This window comes from Notamacropus eugenii, chromosome 1 (genome assembly GCF_028372415.1).
Source record: "Notamacropus eugenii isolate mMacEug1 chromosome 1, mMacEug1.pri_v2, whole genome shotgun sequence".
Lineage (NCBI taxonomy): Eukaryota > Metazoa > Chordata > Mammalia > Diprotodontia > Macropodidae > Notamacropus > Notamacropus eugenii.
The window spans coordinates 443,752,427-443,775,297 of NC_092872.1; the positions used below are offsets into that span (position 1 = coordinate 443,752,427).

The 22,871-nt window shown below is 41.1% G+C and overlaps 1 protein-coding gene across 1 annotated transcript in view; it reads left to right on the forward strand.

Moving 5' to 3' along the window:
- Positions 1-21,161, forward strand: part of PTGS1 (prostaglandin-endoperoxide synthase 1) — a 48,290-nt gene extending 27,129 nt beyond the window's left edge. Inside the window, exons 3-11 of the mRNA XM_072631837.1 lie at positions 3,944-4,060; positions 4,224-4,364; positions 5,168-5,311; positions 6,468-6,649; positions 9,484-9,567; positions 10,160-10,406; positions 13,338-13,624; positions 17,228-17,375; positions 20,216-21,161. Coding sequence (XP_072487938.1) covers positions 3,944-4,060; positions 4,224-4,364; positions 5,168-5,311; positions 6,468-6,649; positions 9,484-9,567; positions 10,160-10,406; positions 13,338-13,624; positions 17,228-17,375; positions 20,216-20,571 — 1,706 coding nt within the window. The 3' untranslated portion in view covers positions 20,572-21,161. The remainder of the gene's footprint in view (positions 1-3,943; positions 4,061-4,223; positions 4,365-5,167; positions 5,312-6,467; positions 6,650-9,483; positions 9,568-10,159; positions 10,407-13,337; positions 13,625-17,227; positions 17,376-20,215) is intronic.
- The last annotated feature ends 1,710 nt before the right edge of the window (positions 21,162-22,871 follow it).

The window sequence follows — 22,871 nt, forward strand, 5'->3', positions numbered from 1 at the left end:
CATACCCTTGAGAAATGGTAACTTCCACCCCATTCTTCCTCTTTTATATATTTCTTTTATTTTCTCTTTTGTTTCCCATTTGAAACCCTCAGTATAGAATTCTTCTTCAAAGTACTTGAACATATTAACGTTCCAAAGGGACACTTGCTTTTTCTCTTTGTTTTAGAATGTTAATTCTCCATCATCATATAGTTCCTTCTAATTCCTTAAATAAATTTATTTTTCAAGATTTCTCTTGAGTCTTAGTTTTCATTTCAAAGTTCCTATTCAGCTCTGGATTTTCCATTGGAGATGTTTGAAAGTCCTCTCATCTTTTATTTTGGTAGTGATGGAAGGGGTGGGAAGAAGGGTTATATTCAGCTTTGCAAGGTAAGTTAATCTTTCCTGTAAACCCTTATTTTTACCTTTTGGAATATTGCATCCCAAGATCTCTTCTCATTTGTACTGGAAGCTGTCAGGTCTTATATTATTCTGACTATGGTTCCTTGGTATTGGAACTCTTTCTGTCTGCTTACAGTATTTTTTCTTTGACATGGAAGTTGTGGATTTTGGCCGAAATATTCCTGGGTGTTTTCATTTTGGAGTTTCTTTTCAAGATGTCAATTCTTTCTGCTTTTACTTTGCTCTCGATTCTAAGAGATCTGGCAATTTTTTCATTTATAATTTCTTGAAATATATTGCTCACGGTTTGTTTGTTTTTAAGTCATGATTTGGGGGGAGTCCAGTGGTTCTTAGATTATCTCTCCTTGATCTTTTTCTGTTTCACTTGTTTTTCATACCAAATATCTTACATTTTCTTTTCTTTATTCAGTCTTGATTTTGATGTAACATTTCTGTCACTGATTTCTGTTTGGTTAATTCTAATTTTCAGGGAGTACTTTACATAGTGCAAAACTAAAGTTTACCACTTTCTGTTATATTTGGAACCAAGCTATTTATTTATTTTAAGCTATATTCTTTGCTCCAAATAAAAATCTTTTGTTTCATTTTTTTTCTCTTGTTTTATTTCTTCTAGGTATTCGTGTTACCCTTGAAGAAAATCCATTTTTTCTTTTTGGTCTCTTCGTGCAGTGGCTTTGGAGTTACATTCTCTTTCAGCTAGCTGGTACATTGGAAAGAGTGCTAGTCAGGAAAACTTGAATTTAAATACAGCTTCTGACACTTACTAGCTGTGATACCCTGGGCAAGTCACTTAACCACTGTCTGATTCAGTTTCCTCAGGTGTAAAAGTGACTTGTCAAGGTCACACAGGTAGTAAGCACCTACCTCACAGGGTTCTTGTGAGGATCAAATGAGGTTTTGTTTGTCAAACATTTAGCATAATGCCTGGCACATAATAGGTTCTATTAAAAATAAAAACATTGTTTTTAAAATTTTATTTTTCTAAAACTTTAATGCACAATAAGAGAAGAAAAGGAAATATTATAAATTTAAATACAAAATAAGAAAAGAAAAAAAAGCATGTCATGTGCACAGTAGAATTGTAAGAGAGGATTCAAAATATATAGCAATATATTTCCATTTCAAGAAAGCCTATGTAATAAACACTTTATCCATCTTTACTTTCTTCCTTATATGTTTTCTTTTGTCCTCTACTGTGCACTTTTTACTTTGTTCTTTTTCCCCCTAGCCTCCTGCCACCCCCAGGCTGTAATTCAGCATGGATATATTTATTTGTAGAGATAGATATCTACACATGCACATATACATACACATATACATACACATACACATGCACATATAAACATATACTTGCCCCAACAAATTCTACTCCTGCTCTTTGTTTTGTGTTTGTGTGTTTCTTTTATTTCCTATCCCTCCTGGCTCCTCTACTTCACTTCTGCCTGCTACCTTTCCCTCCTATTACTTAACCTATCTTGCCTCCAAGGATCCTTCCCTTATCCTCCCATTCTTATAAATCTAACCCCTCTTTTTACCCACCTTTGACCTGTTCCTTCATCCTCCATATAACAGGTTCTTAATAAATGCTTATTGCTCTCTTTACCTTTCCCCTGGTTGGATTTTTGGAATCTCTGGATCTAAAATAATTCTTTATAGTAGTCTATATCTTCTTGTTTTTAGCTCTTATCCCTACCCTCAAAATCTGAACTGGGGCTTTGTGCCAGGTCCAGGAACCATCTCCTGCTACTCTTTTAAATGGAATGGTCAACCCTGCTTGATATTGATCTTGTCTTAGGTCAGCTCTGATAATAATATTAATAATAATAACAACAATTTTAGCAGCACGCATTTATGTATGACATTCTATGTACTAGGCACTGTGTTAACTGTTTTACAAATATTATCACATTTGATCCTCATAACAATCCTAGGAGATAAGTGTTATTATTATTATCTCCATTTGATAGTTGAAGAAACTGAGGCAGAGGTTAAGTGACTTGCCAAGGTCACACAGCTAGTAAGGTTTAGGGCCAGACTTGAACTCAAGTCTTTATGACTCCTGGCCCAGCCCTCTATTCTGGATTTAGGTCCCCCTGGACTTTTGAGATTCAGATTACTGGATTTTCAGGGCCCTTTCTGGTATCTAAGGTCAGAGAACTAGGGAGCTTGGAATTCTTGGTATTGAGGCATTCTGGTCTGAGCCCTACTGCCATGGCTGGACGGGTCACTGCCACTCCTGTTTGTTTCCAAATTCCTTTTTGGTGTTTTTTTTTTCCATCCCTCCACCCCACAGAGGGCGTTCTCATGGGAGTCTCTTTGTTGCCTCTGGATACAGAACCTTGAAGGGTACACACACACACAAACACACATACACACACATACTCTCTGGACAGTCTGTGGTCACGTTGGTAGGTTACTGTCTTGTTTATCTGCACTGATGTTGGCTTTTCTTGCAGCCCCCTTTTCTATTGACTATCGGCTTATTTGGTTGATTCTTTGGGTAGTTTTGGGTAAAATGTCATTCACTATAGTTTATTATTAGATTTCTTGGTCATTATTTGGTCTTACGTGATGTTTTTTAGTTTTTTTTGGAAATGGTTATATGGGAACCAGGCTTCCTTCATTCAGGCAGTCATCTTGACTGGTTCTAATGTTGATCTTCAACACGTTGAATTTGATATACTTATGGGACCCCCATCCAGACCCATCCAACCGGAAGCTGGAGATGCAAAACTTCAACTAGACTGTTTCCCTCAAGAGAAAAAGGAGGGTTGGATGTATAGATATGAGCGTCTTTTGCATAAAGATAAGTTGTTGCCATAGAAGCCAATATGATCACCAAGACAAGATGGATAGAGAAAAAATAGGAGGGCCCATGACACAGTTCTTGGATAGGGGTGTGATGTGGGTTAAGATCTGTAAAGGAAAATAAAAACGATTATTCAGGCAGATAAGAAGAGACCCACAAAACATCAATGTCTGAGAGGAAAACATTAGTAGTAGTCTTATTCAGGTTCCTTTTCAGATAGTTTAGATGCCTGAATATGTGGTAGGGGGAAGTAGGTGGGAAGCAGGTGGTATCAGGATGGTTTATGAAGTGGGAAGAAGGAAGGCTGGGGCCCTGGCAGATTCCTCTCAGAGAGGTCCAGCACTGAGTGGGGGGGAGGGCAGTGGGAAATCTGGTGCAATGAATTTGGAGACAGAGGACCTGGGTTTGAAGTCAGACCCTGCTAATTATTTTTGTGTCACTGGAAAAATAACTTTTCTGGGCCTCAGGTTTTTTTATTTATAAAAAGACAAGTGGACAAGGTGCCATTTATATCCCCTCTCAGTTCCAATTCACATGATCCTATGTATGTGTATTAGGGAGGGGTGAGTGCCACTGTGGCACTTGTCAGGGGAGAGAACATGGGAGACACACTCCCTGGGCACTTTGAGTCTTCTGGGGGTTGGTCACTGGTGAGTGTTTGGGGGATCTTTTATAGAATACTCAGAGATGCTTTTTTTTTTTTTTACAATTATATATTTTATCTCCCCTCAGTGAACCCCTGCTGCTACTTCCCATGTCAACATAAAGGTATCTGTGTGCGCTTTGGCCTAGACCGCTACCAGTGTGATTGCACACGAACTGGCTACTATGGTCCCAACTGCACGACCCGTGAGTATTTCTTCCTTTACTCCTATCCTTTATCATCCTTACCTCACCTCCCCTTCCTTCCTTGACTCCCTATCCTTCCTGCATCCTGCATCTCCGTACCCCTCAGAGCCTGGGGAGGAGGGTGTCTGATGAGATTTCTGCCTCCTACCCTCTCCCACACCAGCGGAGCTATGGACTAGAATCCGGGAAACCTTGCGCCCCAGCCCTTCCTTCTACCATTACATCCTGACCCATGGTCGCTGGATCTGGGATATTGTCAACTCTACCTTCTTACGAGATGTTCTCATGAAGCTTGTGCTTACAGGTATGCCTCTGTTCCAACCCCTATCACACCTTGGAGGGATCTCCATCCATGAGCATCCATTCCTCATACCTAAAAGGATGTGGAAGGGAATTTTGAACATGGAGTGTTAGGATGTATATCATAGTATTTAATCAGAAAGGTACCTTAGAAGAGACAGTGTTGGAAATTAGAAAGTTAAAGGTGGAGAAATTAGAATATTAAAACTGGAAGGGGCCTTAAGATATAGACTACCAGAAAATAGAGCCAGAGTGTTTGAATTCTCTACTCCAATGGACTGTCAACACTCCCTCTAACCCAAGGAGGCCAGTGGGTAAGTAGTGGGTTTGGAGTGACTATATTGGTGCAAGGCCAGCAGCTTCAAAGGAAGCTATGAATTTGGGGGGTAGGTCTGAACTTTGGGTTCCAGTTAATCTGTGGAACATCAAACCAAGATGTCCTCCTTCACTAAGTTAGAGGAATTCACATGATCTGATAAGGCTCGGCAGACTTGAATACTGGAGGAAGTTTGATGTCAGATAGAGCCTTTACCAGCTAAGCTGGAACCTTGGGGTTTCCTTGACATTATGTCCTCTACTTCCTCTTCAGACTGGGGCAGTGTTCTTCCTGGAGGAGAGGGCCTGTTGTCCTCCAGGAAGCCTGGGCAGCTTCCTGAGGTCAAGGATTATCTCTGTCCCCTTTCCCCTTCCCACTGGTTGTGCTCTGACCACAAGGGTCCTGTGTCTTTCTCCTGTGGAGAACTTCTGAGGGTAGTGATCTGAAGGTTTATATGCCCAAGTGATTGTTCTGTCCCTTTCCTCCCAAAGTTCGAGCAAACCTGATTCCCAGCCCACCTACCTACAACTCAGAACATGGCTACATCAGCTGGGAGTCCCATTCCAATTTGAGCTTCTATACTCGAGTACTAGCTCCTGTACCTGAAGATTGTCCCACCCCCATGGGGGTCAAAGGTAATTCCTTGGCTTAGGGGTGGTGGTAATGATAACAATCTGGAGGCCACTTGTTGTGTCATAGGATTTAGAGCTGGATAGAACCTCAGTGGTCATTCAGTCCAATTCCTATATTTATTTATATATGTGAAGAAATTGAACTTAAGTGACTTTCTCAAGGTCACATGGCCAAGAATTAGCCCTATCTGAGTCCAGACTCAGGTGCTTTGCCCCCCAATCCAGAGTTCTTTCCACCACACCACAATTTATAGGGAAGTGGTGTCTAAAGGGAGGTAGATAGTTGTTTTGATGTCTTCCACCTTGGTCAAACTCCGTCTTTGTTGAGTTCTGGGTCCTGCATATTAAGGGGACATTGGTAGTCTGGCAGAGTTTCCAAGAAGAACAAACAGAGTGGTGAGACCATGATGTCTGAGGATCAGTTGAAGAAACTTGGAATATTTAACCTGGAAAAGAGAAGATTTAGAAAGGACAGGATATAGTTCTTCAAGTATTTGAAGGGATATCATGTGAAAGGGAGATTGGATTTTTACTTGGTCAGGACAAAACTAGTAGCAAAGGGTAAAGTGGAAGGAGGAGGAGACAGGTTGCCATAGCAGAGATGTATATTTCAATTCAGCATAATAAAAAACTCTCTAACACTCAGAATTGGTCAAAAGTGAAATGCGTCATGCATCAAGAAGTAGAGTGCTCTCCCTTCACTGATAATCTATAAGTATAACCTGAGTCATCGCTCATTGAGGATGCTATAGAGAATGCTCAGGAGCTACTTGGACTAGAGGACCACTGAGGGACTGTCCAACTCTGAGATTTTGTGACTCCTTCAGTTGAGTCTCAGAACAGCCCTATGGAGTTGGCAAGGTGGAAATTATTATCCTATCACAAATGAGGAAAATGAGACCTAGCTATTCAGCAATTTCCTCAAGATAACACAGTTGAGGTAGTGTAGAGAAGAGAATGTAACCCCACTTTCTAGGGTTGGGTCATTTGCCTTTTTTTGGTTCATTAACCCCATGAGACCTAATTGAGTTGGGGGTGGGTGAGGATGTTGGTGAGCCCTAAAGCTATTGAGGGGATAGAGAAGAACAGGCAATGTCCTTTGGTTGGCTGGATTATGGGTACCTCCTCACCTGCCCCACCCTGGCTCCTTTCCTCACAGGGAAGAAACAGTTGCCAGACCCAGAGTTGCTGGCCCAACGCTTCCTGATGCGTAAGGAGTTTGTGCCGGATCCTCTTGGCACCAATCTTCTGTTTGCCTTCTTTGCTCAGCACTTCACCCATCAGTTCTTCAAGACATCTGGCAAGATGGGTCCTGGCTTCACCAAAGCCCTGGGCCATGGGGTGAGAGCCCTCCTAGGTTTTCTTCTTATTAACCCCCATTCCAGTGCTTCCCCTAGGAGGATACCCTCCTTGCAACTTTTTATATGTATTAAATATAGCATTATTTCATGTAAAGAGCTCTACATTTTTAGTCAAGGGATCTGACTGTCATGTTGAACAAGTGATTTCGCTTCTTGGGGCTTCCGTTTCCTTATCTGGAAAACAAGGGGGATAGACTTGATCATCAAGGTCGCTTTTGGAGTGTGAGAGATCTTTAGAGTTAGAAAACAGGGATATACTGTGGTATGGTGGAAAGTGTGGAATATGGAGGCAGAAAACCCAGGGTTGAATACTGACTTCGCTCCTTCCTACCGAAACTTCCTTCCTAAACTCCCCTCTCAAGGCCTCCGTTTCCCTGTCTGCAAAATGTTGGAGTTAAGACTAGATGAACTTTGAGATTCCTTTCAAATCTAAATCTATGACCCTGCAGTCTGTGTCTGAGTTGCTCTGACACATCATATCATAATCTTTAGAGTTGGGACAGTTCTTAGGTTTTTGTTTTACAAATGAATAAATTGACTATGGGAGAAGGGCAAGTCACTTGTCCAAGGTCACACCAGTGGAAAATAACAGATTCTGTACTCTAAGTTTTATGACCCTAGGGAAGTCACTTCATCGTGTCTGAGGCATTGCTTCATCTCTGAATTGGGCTAATAATACTAACAAAGTGCCTACTAACCTCGGGTGGTGACAGAAAGACTGAAGTTTTATAGAAATGTGACTTGGTAATGATAATGAGGCTAAAGGTTCTAAATACAAACAAGAGACTTTACCCTTCCCAAGCTCTACTTTTCTGTCTGTGTGTGTACACATGTGTAAGTTTATATGTGTGCATGCATGTATCCATGAGTAAGTATGTTCATGTGTATACTGAGTGCATAAGCACTCTTTTGCATTCAAGAATTCTAGTCAATAAGCATTTAGCAGTCATCTATCATGTGCCACTCACATGAGGCACGAGAGCTATAAAACCAAAATCCCAAACCAAACTATCCTGTTCTCAGGCAGCTTACTTCCTCTGTCATCCTATCAAAGTGAACTTATATCTGCACCCTCAAGGTATACACCTTCTAACAGCCCTAAGAGAGATATAGCTCTTAAGAGTTAACAAACATGATCTGATCTTCCTTTGTAGGGATGTAACAGTTTAACCTTATTGAATAATATGTTTTTTTTTCTTTTCTGTTTACCTTTCTATGTTTCTCTTGAGTCTTATATTTGAAAGTCAAATTCAGTTCTGGTCTTTTCTTCAGGCAAGTTTGAAAGTCTGCTATGTCAATGAATGTCCATTTTTCTCCTGAAAGATTATGCTCAATTTTCTGAGTGTTTGATTTTTGGTTGTAGTCCTAGCTCCTTTGCCTTCTGGAATATCATATTTCAAGCCCTCCACTCCTTTAATGAGGAAGCTGCTAAGTTCTATGTAATCCTGACTGTGACTCCTTGATATTTGAATTGTTTCTTTCTGGCTACTAGCAGTATTTTCTCTTTGTCCTGAGAGTTCTGGAATTTGGCTATAATATTCCTGGGAATTTTCATTTTTGGATCTCTTCCAATGTTATTTTACCCTCTGGTTCTAGGATATTGGAGCAGTTTTCCTTGATAATTTCTTTGTTTGCTTTTTTTTTTTTTTTTAGAGGGGGAAGAAAGGCAATTGGGGTTAAATGACTTGCCCAAGGTCACATAACCAATAAGTGTCAAGTGTCTCAGGAGGGATTTGAACTCAGGTCCTCCTGACTCCAGGGCTGGTGCTCTATTCATTGTGCCACCTAGATGCCCCTCCTTGATAATTTCTTGAAAGATGCTATCTTGGCTCTTTTTTTTTTTGATCATGACTTTCAGATAGTTTGATATTCCTAAATTATCTCTTCTGGATCTATTTTCCAAGGCAGTTGTTTTTCCAATGAGGTATTTTACATTTTCTTCTTTTTTTTATACTTTTAATTTTGTTTGATTAATTCTTGATATCTCATAGTCATTGGCTTCCACTTGTCCAATTCTAATTTTTAAGGAATTATTTTCTTCACAGAGCTTTTGTACTTCCTTTTCCATTTGGCCAATTCTGTCTTTAAGGAATTCTTTTCTTCAGTTGATTTTTGTACCTTTATTTCCATTTGGCCAATTCTGCTTTTTAAGGAATTGTTTTCTTTTTCCAAGTTGTTGACTTTTTTTCATGATTTTCTTTCATTACTCTCTCATTTCTTTTCCCAGTTTTTTTCAACGTCTCTTATTTAATTTTTAAAAGACTTTTGAGCTCTTCTAGGTGGACTTTTGGGGTTTGAGATCAATTCATATTTCTCTTTGAGGCTTTGCATGTGAGTGTTTGGACATTATTGTTCTTCTTCAGAGTTTGTGTATTGATTTTCTCTGTTGCCCTAGTAGTTTTCTATAGTCAGGGCTTTTTTATTTTCTCATTTCCTAGCCTATTTCATGACTTTTAAAGTTGACCTCTGCTTCTGGGATAGAGGAGGCACTGTCCTAAGCTTCTTGTGCTGGGGTCAGGATCTGGTCCCTGGCTTTGTGTGCAGGGGACTCCGGGGCTGGTGGCTGGACTGTTGTGCCAGAGGCTCTGGGTCTGGTGGTTTACTTGCTGAGCTTAGGTTGCTTGGCCTTTTGTACCTGTTGCATCTGGGGTTCTGCAGACTCTTCAGCTTGGAAGACTCTTCATGGGGTCATCTACTCTATCCCTTGCCTTGGCCTTAGTGTCTAGATTTTGCCCTCACCTTCCTCCAAAGTCCTAATTTATGAGCAGGAAAAACCTGGTCAAGTTAATTGAGTCCCCTCTCTGGTCTCCTCAGGTGGACCTTGGCCACATTTATGGAGACAACTTGGAGCGCCAGCACCAACTCCGCCTCTTTAAGGATGGGAAGCTCAAGTTTCAGGTAGTCTTGGGGTTCTGAGAAGTAAAGTCTGAGCACTTGCTTGCCCTAGAATGGCCAGAAGGAGGTGCAGAAGGTTTGGCATAGGGTAGGGGTGGGATCAGTCTGCCAAGGCACAAAGGGCTTCCATTCCTTTGGGTGTATCTTGGGTAAGATGCATTCAGTTGGGTGGTGGAGATGGCTGATGATCTTGTGGTCCCCTTCCCCTCTCCATACTACATGAAGCATTACCCCTGAGAGTCCACTATGCAGAATGAAGAGTGGGTTCAGGGGCAGGAACAGGGGCAGGGTGGCCTGGTGGGTGAAGAGGCTATATTATAACTGACTTCAAATCTCTTCAAGGCCAGCCAGTCTGTCACATGGGACAGGCATTTAAATAGTTAACAGATTTGAGCACTGCATAAAGTTTCTTAATCATCAGAACTTGTTCAGCAATAGGACTGGCTGCCTTACAAGACAGTGAATTTCCTGCCACTGGAGAGGGCTGGAAGGCCATTTGTCAGCATTGCTCCTGAGATTCCTGTTCTGGGTAGGATGCTAGAGGAGATGAGCTCTGACCTTCCATGGGTGATGAAGTCCTCTGATCCTGTTTTAGATGGTGGATGGGGAGATGTATCCACCATCAGTGGCTGAGACTCAAGTTTCCATGAAGTACCCTGCCAATGTTCCTGAAGCTAACCAGATGGCTGTGGGCCAAGAGGTGTTTGGGCTGCTCCCAGGCCTCATGATGTATGCTACAATCTGGCTTAGGGAACATAATCGTGTCTGTGACATCTTGAGAACTGAGCACCCCACCTGGAATGATGAGCAGCTCTTTCAAACGACCAGACTCATCCTCATAGGTGAGGGGAAGATCTGTCCCTAAGTCCAGATTCCTCAAGGCAAATATCTTAGACTCCTCTCCCCAAAGCCTGCATTTGGGAGCAAATTGGGGAGTATTGGGGCACATGATGAAACAAAAGGCACTAGACTTGAGGAGGAGTTTTGGCTATATACCAAGCACTAACTATGTGATCTTTGGCAAGCAACTAGATCTCACTTACCTAGATCCCTAAAGCTGACATTCTAGGTTCTGTTTTCTGACATTTTGTATGGAGGTTCCTTCTAGGTAGGAGGTGGAGTAGCTAGATGACTAGACCTGGGGTCAGGACGACCTGAGCTCAAAACTGGCCTCAGATATTTACTGGTTGTGTGACCCTGGACAAGTCACTTAATCTCTGTCTGCCTCACTTTTCTCATCTGCAAAATGGGGATCATAATAGCACCTACCTCACAGGGTTATTATTATGAGAATTAAATGAGAAAGTATTTGTAGAATGCTTAGAAAAACCTTAAAATGCTATGTAAATACTAGTTATTATATAAAGCCTCTTCCTTTCCCCTACTTTCCTGCGTTAGCCAGGCCTGCCTCTCAGAGGTTAGGCCAGGGGACGTAGTGTGAAAGGGCTTAGGATCCTAGTTGCTTCATGTTGGAAGTTATCGATCAGGGTTGCTCCTGGCTACCACTACATTCTTTCTCTGGGGGAGTCCAGCTCACTCTAGATAAGGAAGTGAATTAAATCCTTTACTCTAGCTTTCTCTCTTTTAACTAGTTAGTACATTTATTGAGCTAATAATCTTCCTTAGTGATTGCATTAGCTGAATACATGTAGATTCTCATAACCTTTAATTACAAGTTAGCTGGTCATAAACATTTATCAAATGCCAACTATGTGCCAGGCATTGTGCCAAGGGGAGCAGAGAGAATGACAAAAATATGATCCCTCAAGGAACTCACAATCTAAGGGGGAGATAACATGAAAAGAACTGGATACATATAAGATATGCACAGAGTACATGGAAGGTGGACACAGTCATAAATCAGACAGCAAAGACATAAAGGACAAATACTTTATACATTATGCTTTATACATTCACAATCTTCCCAGTGGCTGGTACCCACATTTAGTAGCAAAAGTATTATATTAACTTATTTTATGATTGAAGAGTAAAATTACAAGTTTGTTCATTAAAATTTGTGAAGCTTCGATTGCCGTTGATATGTAAACTAACATGTTGGATGTTTGAAATAAATTCTTTGCAGATGAAAATGAGAAAAAAAATCCCATTGGGTACTAATTAACCTTAAGTTATCTATCACAGCTGTTGAGTATGAAGTTTTTATACTCAAATTTCATAAGCTCTTCAAAATTTATACCACTTCAAAATCTACCACTCTAGCTGGGAGAGACTTCTGTGTCATCACAAACCACCCCTGCCAGGAGAGAGTAGGACCCTGTTGAGGAATTCTATCCTCTCTCCCAAGCTGTGTAGCAAACTGTGTGTGAAGCCCTCCATTCAAGAGCACCTTAACTGAGTTTCTTGCTTTTTTGAATGTTTCCTACCTGCTTGCTTCTTGTGGTTTAGAGCAGGGAGTCAGGGATGATTCAGGGGCTGGGGTTTCCTGGGGTTGGGGGCCGCTGTTGCCTAAATGTCAAATCATTTCCTGCTCAGTCTGTCTGAAGGGTCCCTCCCTGCCTTTACTCTGGTGACCCTCTTTCCCCCCTTTTCCCTCTGACTCACCAGTTCCTGTCCTTTTGAACAGATAGGCTTCTCTAGGGGAAGGTTATAGGGTGGTGACTTGTCTCAACTAGAATCAGTATGATTCAGCAGGGATAATTTAGAGGATGGTCAGGAAAAATCCAGGAGAGGAAAAGATGCAAGATAAATGAACGAGCAAGCGTTGAGTGATCTCTCGTGGTTCTGTATCCATGTCCATCTACCACACCTGCTTTCTATCTTTTACTCCCTTCAGCTAGGGTCTTTATGTGTCAGAGTAGTCAATCGAATTTCATTGCTAGGAGCACCTAGAGATCAGTGACATCAAATTACTGGCTAAAGGTCACTCAACAAACTGGTTAAAGAGAAACCTGTGATTAAGACTCAGCACCCATTCTGGGGCTCTAAGAGTTTCTTCTGTGTTTGACTGAAAGAGTGAATAGGTATTAAGTAGGTAGTGTAGTGTCATGGAAAGAATGCTAGATTTCGGAGTCAGGGGACCTAGATTTGAATCTTATGATACTTATTTCTAAATTGTATTTTGTTTTTCAATTAACAAATATTTCCTTTTTCTCCATTAACCTTTCTGCTTCATGACTGAAAAATTAAAAATAAGAAAAACAAAGTCCATGTAACAAATATACATCTATACCACTTATTTCCTGCATCACCTTGGGCTAATCCCATAACCTCTATGGATCTCAATGACCCCATTTTCAAAATCTGAACATTAGCGATACAGCTGTGACATTCTTTGATTCTACCTGTATGACCAAGGGTATCATTTCATCTCAACTTCCTTATCAGCTAAACAGTACTTTGCCTTCTCTGAGACTGGGGGTTGGTTTCCCTTTGTTTGATGCTGCCTGAGACCTTTAAGAACCTGGCTTTTGAGGCTTTTAGGGAATTTGAGGGGTCAGGAGGGCCTGGAGTCCCCGAATAGGATTATAGAATTGGGATTTTGAGAGATCACCTTGTCGTACCCTCTCATTTTACAGAAAGAACATTGAGGCCCAACTGTCAAGAAATTTATCCTGGGTCCTAGTAAGTAGTAGACCAAGAACATGAGCTCACGTTGTCTGACTCCTCAAATCTAGTACTCTGTGCATAACATTGCTCTGCCTCTCTGGATACTGCCCCTTGCATGATTTAGCTCAGTTCAAGAAAGGGAGGAATGAGCTACAGCCTGTGGTCTTCCTCCCCTTTGACCCTTCCATCCTGATCAATCCCTCTAGGGGAGACCATCAAAATCGTCATTGAGGACTATGTGCAACACCTCAGTGGTTACTTCTTGAAGTTGAAGTTTGACCCAGAAATGCTCTTTGGAGTCCAGTTTCAGTATCAAAACCACATCTCCGTGGAGTTTAACCATCTCTACCACTGGCACCCTCTCATGCCTGACTCCTTTGTGGTGGGACAACAGGAATACAGCTATAAGCAGTTTGTGTTCAATACCTCTATGCTTTTGGATTACGGTGTGGAAGCCCTGGTGGAATCCTTCTCCCGACAAAGGGCAGGCCAGGTAGGTCCCAGGATGGCCTTGACTCCCCATTCTCATTTTTCTGCCCCAACTTTGCTATACCGCAAATGAGGCAGAAATGGAAAAAGCAATGGCAGGAGGTTCAGAAGACTTGGCTTTGAATCCTGGCCCTGTCACAAGAAGGTACGGTTCAGAATACAAGTGCCAGTTGTTTCAATAGGGAAACTGATGTTTTTGACTTTTTTTTAAAAACATAGTTGACTGGGAAATAAGTTATTCTGTTGGCTCCTCTGGAGTAGGAATTCTTTCATTCTTTGTACTTATATTCCCAGTGCATAGTGCCAAGCATATTGTAGTACACTATAATTATTATTATATTGTATAATATATAATTATTATAACATAATTATAATTATACCTCTCAATTATATAAACTTCTAAGAACTCTAAGTGCAGAACACTTGAACCATGTTGTCTCATTTGATCCTCACAACAGCTTTGTTAGGTGGGTGTTATTTATCACTCAGAGTATCACTTAAATGGTATAGTGGATAGAGTACCAGGACTACAGTGAGGAAGACTCACTTTCATGAGTTTAAATCTGACTTCAGACATGTACTAGCGGTAGGACCCTGGGCAAATCACTTAACCTTGTTTACCTCAGTTTCCTCATCTGTAAAATGAGTCGGTGAAGGAAATGGCAGACTACTCCAACATCTTTACTAAGGAAACCCCAAATGGGGTCCTGAAGATTTGGATAAAGCAAATTTATGGCCCGTTTTACAGATGAGGAAACAGGCTAAGAGACTGTTTAAGTGATTTGCTGAAGTAAGTGTCTGAGGCAGGAATCAAATTCAGGTCTTCCTGATCCCAAGTACATGAATCTGTTCACTATTCTGCTAAAGCTTCTTAGTGATAGCTAGAGTTGTGCAGTGGATAAAATGTTGGATTCAGAGTTGGGAAGGCATGAGTTCAAACCCTGCCTCAGAATGTGGCTACCTATGTCATGCTGGGTAAGTCACTTAACCTGGATCAGCCTGTTTCCTCTCTAAAGTGGAGTGATATATAGTTCTTACCTCACAGAGTTGTTGTGTGTCTAAAATGAGTTAACATATGTAAAGCACTTTGCATATCATAAAGCACTGTATAGATGCTAGCTATAATTATTGGTGGTTAATTGATTTACTAGCTAGCTGATATGTAAACCCTAAACCAGGTGCTACCAGGCTTAAGCACCAGGTGGCAGCAGATACCAACCCCAAATGTAATACCTAGAAGCCAGGAAATTCAGAATCCCTTTACGGTTCCCACTGGACAGGCAGCTGTGGTGTGGTGACTGAGCAGCTTACTTTTGGAGTGTGGTACACCTGGGTTCAAGTCCCTTACCTGAAGCCCACTGGCTCTATGACCCTGGGCAAGGCACTGAATCTCTCAGTGTTTCCAGGCAATAGATGTTGCATAGGTGCTGATCTGCATTGGCAGAGGGAATTTTCCCACTGGGAGTTCTTTATACCAATACAGTTACAGATCTAGCACAAAAAAAAAAAAATAAGGTACATGGGAAGGAGGACAGAGAGGATTGCTCTGTAGGGATTATAATGCCACCAACCATGATACTCATTAGTCTGTAGTACAATGGTATCATGCTATTGTTTCAAATAAGCGAGATACTCCTAAAATGAAATCCTGTGAAAACAAATGAAAACATGTAGATATACCCTGAAAATGGTAGTGTAGAAAAGGTGCTGAATTTGGCGTGAGAGGACATGAGTCAAATCCCAGCTTACTACTGACGTGTCCTTGGGCAGGTCACTCTCAGGGGCCCAGAGTCTTGTCTTAGAAAGGAAGACCTTTGGGTGAGGTGACCTCTTAAATACCTTCTAACTCTTAAATACTATCATCCTATAAAACTTGGGTTAGAGTCCTTGGGCTTCCCTCTGAACCTCAGTTCCATCATTGTGAAAAAGGCAAGAATAACAAAGTTGAAGGTTAAGTGAAGTAATAATCCTGTGAGAGAAGTAGAGATAACATACATGGAAATGTTTTGTATACATTTGGCCTCAAGCAGTATGTTGATCCAAATTTGACTATTTCCCCCCCCCCCCAAATTCCCCAAATTACAACATTAAAAAATTGTTGCAATACTAGAGTGGACTATATGGTAGATTTGGTGGTTCAGTGAATAGATTGCCAGACATGGAGTCAGGAAGACTAGACTCAGACAGTGACTAGTTGTGTGACCCTGGGAAAGTCACTCAACTTCTCTGCCTCAGTTTCCCCAACTGTAAAATAGGGGTCATAATAGCACCTACCTCCAAGAGTTGTAGAGAGGATCAAATGAGATCATATTTGTAAGGCATTTCTGCAGGCTCTAAGATACTATATAGATGCCAAGTATTATTATTGCTACTTGAATTCAAACCCCAGTCTCACCACTTATTGCTTGTGTGATTCTGGCTGAGCTACCTCCCTGTGAACCTCAGTTTACTCATCTGTAAAAATGACAGCGCTAAATTAGATGACCTTTTAGGTCCTTTCCAGATCTAAACACATGATCTTGTGACAGGCCTGGATTTTTAGGTCCAGTCCTATGGTATTAATTGTTGTTGTTCAGTCATGTCTGACTTTCCATGACCCCATTTGGAGTTTTCTTGGCAATGATACTGGAGTGCTTTGCCGTTCCTTCTCCAGCTCGTTTTACAGATGAGGAAACAGACAAGCAGGGTGAAATGACTTGCCCAGGGTTACACACCTCATTGTCTGAGCCAGATTTAAACTCAGGTCTTCCTGATTCCAGGCCACAGCTCCACCTAGCTGCCTTTATTGGCTCCTGGCTGTTTTGCTTGTGTTTAAAAAGCCACCATCAGGTGGATGTGGGCAGGGGCTTCTGCCTTCTGCCTTTGTAGTCCCAATAGCTAGGCTCCCTATAAGTATGGATAACTGAAAAAAGGGCATGCTTTCCCATTCATGTATGCTTTTAAAAAATAGGGAAAATTAGTTTGCTGTAGGAGAACCACTGGCACTTTTCACCTTATAAATTTATTCCTTATAGACAGTGTGAAATAGAAAAAGAGTTTGGAAGTGGAGTCAGAAAACTCAGGTTTTCAAATCCTAACTCTACTATTTTCTGCTGGTTTGGGCAAGTCCCTTAACCTTTCTGAATTTCAGTTTCCCATGTGTAGAAAGGGGAGAAGGAAGTCAGACTGTTGTTGTTCAGTCATTTCAATCATGTCTGACTCTCGGTGATTCCATTTGGGTTTTTTTTGGCAAAGACACTGGAGGGATTTGCCATTTCCTTCTCTAGATTATTTTACAGATGAGGAACTGAAGCAAACAGGGTTAAGTTATTTGCCAAGGGTCACACAGCTAGTAAGTGTCTGAAGCCTGATTTGAACTCCAGTCTTCCTGATTCCAGGCCTGGCACTGCTACCTAGCCGTCAAAACCAGACTAGATCATCCCTAAGATTCCTTTCAGTTTTAGATCTTATGAGTACTCTTATGTGTAGGAATAAATAGCTACCATTGTACCTTACTTACCAAGTCTTAATTTTAATGAACCAAAATCATAGATCATAGATTATTTTTTTAACTTGGACATGACTCCTACTCTCTGACTACAGTATAACTATGCCTCTTTTCCCCCAGATTGGTGGGGTCAGAAACATCAACCACCATGTGTTACATGTGGCTGTGAGCACCATTAAGGAATCAAGGGAGCTGAGAATACAGTCCTTCAATGAATACCGCAAACGGTTTGGCTTGAAACCTTACACCTCCTTCGAGGACCTCACAGGTCGGTGGCACCCACCCTGGCTTCCCCCAGCCTCTGACCCCATGGTTCTTGTCTGGGAAGAGAGGGACCTCACGTTGTAGGCTGGATATTGGAATAGATGGAAGGAAAAGGAGGCTGTGGGAATAAGGCTGAAATTTAACAACAATACTACTGAGAATAGAGGATACTTTCTTGTTTGGGAGGGTTAGGAGAGGTGCTAGCCTTTTTACCTTTAATATGTGGTAAATGGTCTTTTTGAGTTTCTGTGGCAAAATTTTGATCATCTGCATTTAGATAGACTGGTCCTTGGACAGTGGATGGCTGGTCTGTTACTTGGAACATAACTGAAGCTTTTTCAACTTGTTGAAGGACCTATAAGTACTTATGTCTTAGGGGCATGGACTTTGAGTCCCTAGGGTCATCTTCAAACACAGCAAAGCCTCAAAAAGAAGACTTTAGGGAGGTATACCACAACTTTAGGGTGGCGTACCACCACCAGAACCAGCACCACCACTACTACCACCACCAGCACTACCACCACCACTACTATTACCACCAGCACCACCACCACCACTACTATCACCACCACCACCACCACCACCACTACTACCACCACTCTCATTACTACCAGCATTAGTAATCTATTCCATTTGTATAGCATAGAGGCTACAGGCAACTGCTACTAGGGCTCACAGAAGCTCAGGGTACCTGGCTTTCCCTGTTCTGTAATTTAGCCATCTGCTTGCATGCCAGATTCATTAGTAGAGAAACCTGGTTGCTGCTCAGAATATTGGGTTCCCCTCTCTAGTATTCAGTGTCTTATCACATTCACCCTGGCTGCTTTTGAGCCATATATGTTCTGGGCTATTTCCTCAGGTTCTTTTCCACAAAAGGGGGAACAGAAGTAAGAGCTACTGAAAGTATAAACAGTAATTGGCAATAGGAGAGGTAATTTATTCCTACCTGAAGAAAGCCGTGATAAATACAAGAGAATCATAAGTAAACTCTGCAAAATGGCCAGAACAGAATTCAGAAACTCTTGTTGGAGGCTAATATTGAAGCCCCATTGGGATCTAGGATAGTTTTTGCTAGGCCAGTTAGCCTTGTTACATTTTACTCATGTTGACATATTCATATCAGTCAGTTGAGCTTGATCTTTGTGATCTCTGATGCTGATTCCTGCCCTGATGCTACCCAAGCTTTGGCTCTTTCTCCTGGTTACAGTTGAATTGCTCCAAGTAGGCACTTTCTCTTGTTATCAGAAACTGGGTAGGATACACCACCTCTGCTACTGTGGCTGTGGGTCTCCAAGTCTTTGGAGTTCTTACAAGGCTCTGTACCTAAGGAAATAAGATACAAAAAGGAGGAGGGCCTATCCCAGGGACCTCCTGCCTGCGTCTCTAGACAGCTCCAAGTTGTGCTTCCTTCAGATGGGCAGTTCATCCATTTTTTAGTATATCCATGGAGTTCTGTATCAGCAGTCAATGATAGGGCATTAACCCAGTGATGTGTTAGACATTGCTTCTTCTAAATTTCTACATGATCCTCAGGAATGACATCTCAGCTCCACAGAGGGCAGGATGTACACTTATATGATGCTTTATATTTTTCCAAGAACTTTCGTATCCCTTTACTTATTATAACCCTCACTTATAGCTCTTGTCTTCTCATTGAAATCAACTCATGTCCCTGGGGACTCAGAGTAGTTTGGAGGCTTGAAGATTTAAGCATTTTGTATATTCTTATAGAGTCATTTAACGAATGACTTGATATTAGAGTGGGCCAGTGAATTGGGCTCTGAGTCCAATTCAACTTTATTGGTCCTAGCACGTAACACAGATAATTACTGTCCTTGGCATCCTTTTCTCTATACTTTCTTTTTTGTCTCCCTTAGCACCTGGCTAGCTCTAATTATCTGTAGTAGATTTAGAGTCAAATTCATTTGTAGAGATTCAGTTTCTAACTATTGATACATTTGTTAAATGATAGATTTGAAAAACTTCCTGTGTATTATTAATTTTAATCTTTCTTCAAAAGAAGCATTTCTTAGTTCATGGTATCTGTTGCCCATGCTGAGCTTTCCCACCCAAAATCCCATGGCCCACTTGGGCTTAGCCTAATGCTCTTGTGTTAAAGGAAGGGCTGGTGTTGTCCTTACTTTTCAGAAGAAGAAAGTAAATCTCCTATACAGATCACAGGCTCATAGAAACATAGGTTTAGAGCTGGAGGGGTCCTTAGATGGCATTAAGTCCAACCCTCTTATTTTATAGATAAGGAAACTAAGACACGTAGAGGTTAAATGACTTATCCAGTCACAGTTAGTGAATGTCTGAAGCCAGATCTTTCTGACTCCAAAGCCCAAGTTGTGGCCACTATGGCATACTGCCTCTATATTGAGTGTCCTGCCCAATATTACATGGCTCAGAAGTGACAAATCTGAGATGATGATAATATTTTAGACTTATATAGCACTTTAAAGTTTTCAGAGTGCTTTATAATTATCATCTTGCTTGATCCCTGAAACAACTCTGTGAGGCTAGTGTTATGATTATTCTCTTTACACAGATTATTCTCTTTAAACAGATTGAGAGTGGTTAAGTGGTTAAGGGACTTTCTTAGATTCCTACAGCTCCTCTGCATCTGAGGTAGAATTTAGGATTTTGACTCTATGTCTGATCCTCTGCTCGCTACTCCACCAAATTGTCTGATCCCAAGTCTCTGTTCTTTCTGATGCACCAAAAACATGTCTCTAAGGGTGAACAGTGAAGGTTACTTCCCAGCATTACCCTGGGCATGTACCTTTTTATTGCCAGGATAGCGGAGTAACTGATCTGATTTGTGTTCCTCTTCTCTCTTTACAGGAGAGAAGCAGAATTCAGCAGAGCTGGAAGAGCTGTATGGAGACATTGATGCCTTGGAGTTCTACCCAGGCTTACTTATAGAGAAATCTCTGCCAAATTCTATCTTTGGAGAGAGTATGGTGGAGATTGGGGCTCCCTTCTCCCTCAAGGGGCTCTTGGGGAACCCCATATGTTCTCCTGAGTACTGGAAGCCAAGCACATTTGGTGGTGAGATTGGCTTTAACATTGTCAAGACAGCCACGTTGCAGAAACTGGTTTGTCTCAATGTCAAAACATGTCCCTATGTCTCATTCCGTGTGCCTGACCCAGACCAAGTGGACAAGCAGAAGGTGAAGAGGCCATCTACTGAGCTGTGAGAAGAGCACTGGCATTCCAGAAGGCTATCTGTGGTTCCTGCTTTGTGATCCAGAATTTGGGTTCTTGGTTCCATGTTCCAGAGTGTTGAGTCCTTAGTTGTCCCAAATGTTCTGGAGCACTGCACTCTTAGGTAGCATTCCAGAGTGTTGGATTTCTTGGTTAGTCCTCTAGAGCTTTGGTTCTGATAGACATTCCTGAATATTGACTGGCTTTCTGGAACCCCCAAATCCTAATTTGTTTCTCTAAAGCACTGATTTCCTCTGTCCTCTCCAAATGAGTCACTAAGAGAACTTTGCTCACCTAGGGAAGGTCTCTTCAATGAATTAAGGGCCCAAGGAAATGCCACTGGCCTCAGATGTGGGTTGGAGTTGCTGGAGAAAGTGGGCAAAGTGGGATCTCTTTATGGCCCTCAGGTCCAGCCTAGTGTGTTTGCATTGTGAATTTCTGGAGGATTGTTGGTGATAGTTACCATGGATGGACAGAGGGAATTGCTGACCTGAACTTCCCTGACAGTACCCCCTCTTCCCTGGATTTCCCAAGAGGTCCTGGGTCCTCAGCTGAGGCTAATAAAATGATCTTTCCAAAGTTGCTCCCTGCTTGTCTCCTGTTAAATTGGAACTGCAGCTTCTCCAGTGCCTTTTTGACCCTAGAAACTGGTATAGACATATCACCATGTGCCTTGCCCTGGACTATTTTCTTTCTGTCACTTTTCTTTATAATGTATAGGTGAATGGTATTTTGCCTCTAAACCTTTCTGATTTACCCATGTTGATCATAGTACTTTAAACACCATTATGGCTCAATTCCTTTTCCTAGCTATTTTTTTTAAATTAAGTTTTATTTTTTTAATTATAAGAGATCTATTTTTTTCTCTCTCTTTCTCACTTTTCCTCCACTAAAAAGGAAGGAAAAAAGGAAGGAAGGAAGAAAGAAAGAAAAAGAAAGAAAGAAAGAAAGAGAAAGAAAGAAAAAGCTGCTATAACCAATACACTGTCAAGCAAAACAAATCTGCACATTGGGTATATCTAAAAAAATGTTTTAGTCTATACCCTGAATTCATTTAGTCTATACCCTGACTCTCTATGTCAGGAGGTGGATAGAACTGATTTATCATCCGTCCTTTGAAATTGTGGTTGGTCATTACATTGATCAAAATTTTTTAAGCTTTTCAAACTTATTTGTTATTTTATAATTGTTCTCTTTCCACTCACTTCACTCTGCATCAGTTCATACAGGTCTTCCCAGCTTTCTCTGAAATGGCTTCAATATTTCTTATAACACTATGGCATTTTGTTACTTTCATATGGCATAACTGGTGTAACTATTTCCTAATTGATGAATGAGTACACGCTTTGTTTCCAGTTCCCTGCTACAAAATGGGTGCAGCTATAAGTATTTTCATACATATGATCCTTTCTTTTTTCCTTTGATCTTTTTGCAATTTATGCTTGGTAGGGGTATTTCAAAGAGTATGTACTATTTAGTGACTTTTTGGGTGTAATTCCAAACTGCTTTCTAGAATTACTGTACCAATTGTATAGTTCCACTAATAGTGCATTAATGAGCCTGTTTTCACACAGCCTCTTCAATATTTATCATTTTCCTTTTCTTTTGGTCAACTTTACCACCTGATGATTGGGATAGGACCTCAGACTTTCTTTGATTTACATTCCCCTAATTATTATTGATATGGATAATTTTTTAAAAGATAGCTATTCATAGTTTGGATTTCTTCCTTAGATAGCTGTCTATTCAATGCCCTTGGCCCATTTGTTAGTTGGGCGATGATTCTTATTCTTATAAACTTGAATTAGTTTCTTTATATGTCTTGGAAAGGAGACCTTTACTACAGAATATTGCTACAAAGATCCTCCCCCCCACCCCCAGTTACCTATTTCCTTTTCATTTTTAGCTTCATTGATTTTTGTATTTATGCCTTCTCACTAAGCCCTTCCCTTTCTAGGTTTTCATAAGAGGTCTTAATGACAGTGACAGCAATAACAATATCTTTATAGTGATTTTCATTTTCCAAAGCAATTTCCTCACAAAACTCTATAAAGCAGGTAGCACAAGCATTATTAGTATCATTTTATGGATAAGGAAACTGAGGCCAAGAGAGTTAGGTGATTGTCTCAAAGTCACTAATACCTTGGTGAGAAGGTATTTATTAGATGTTTTCCTTATGGAAAGGAAAGATAGAATGTGTGTGTGTGTGTGTGTGTGTGTGTGTGTGTGTATAGGTAGAACACTGACGATATCTTGAATAATGCATGAGTTTTGAAAACAATTTCACATATGT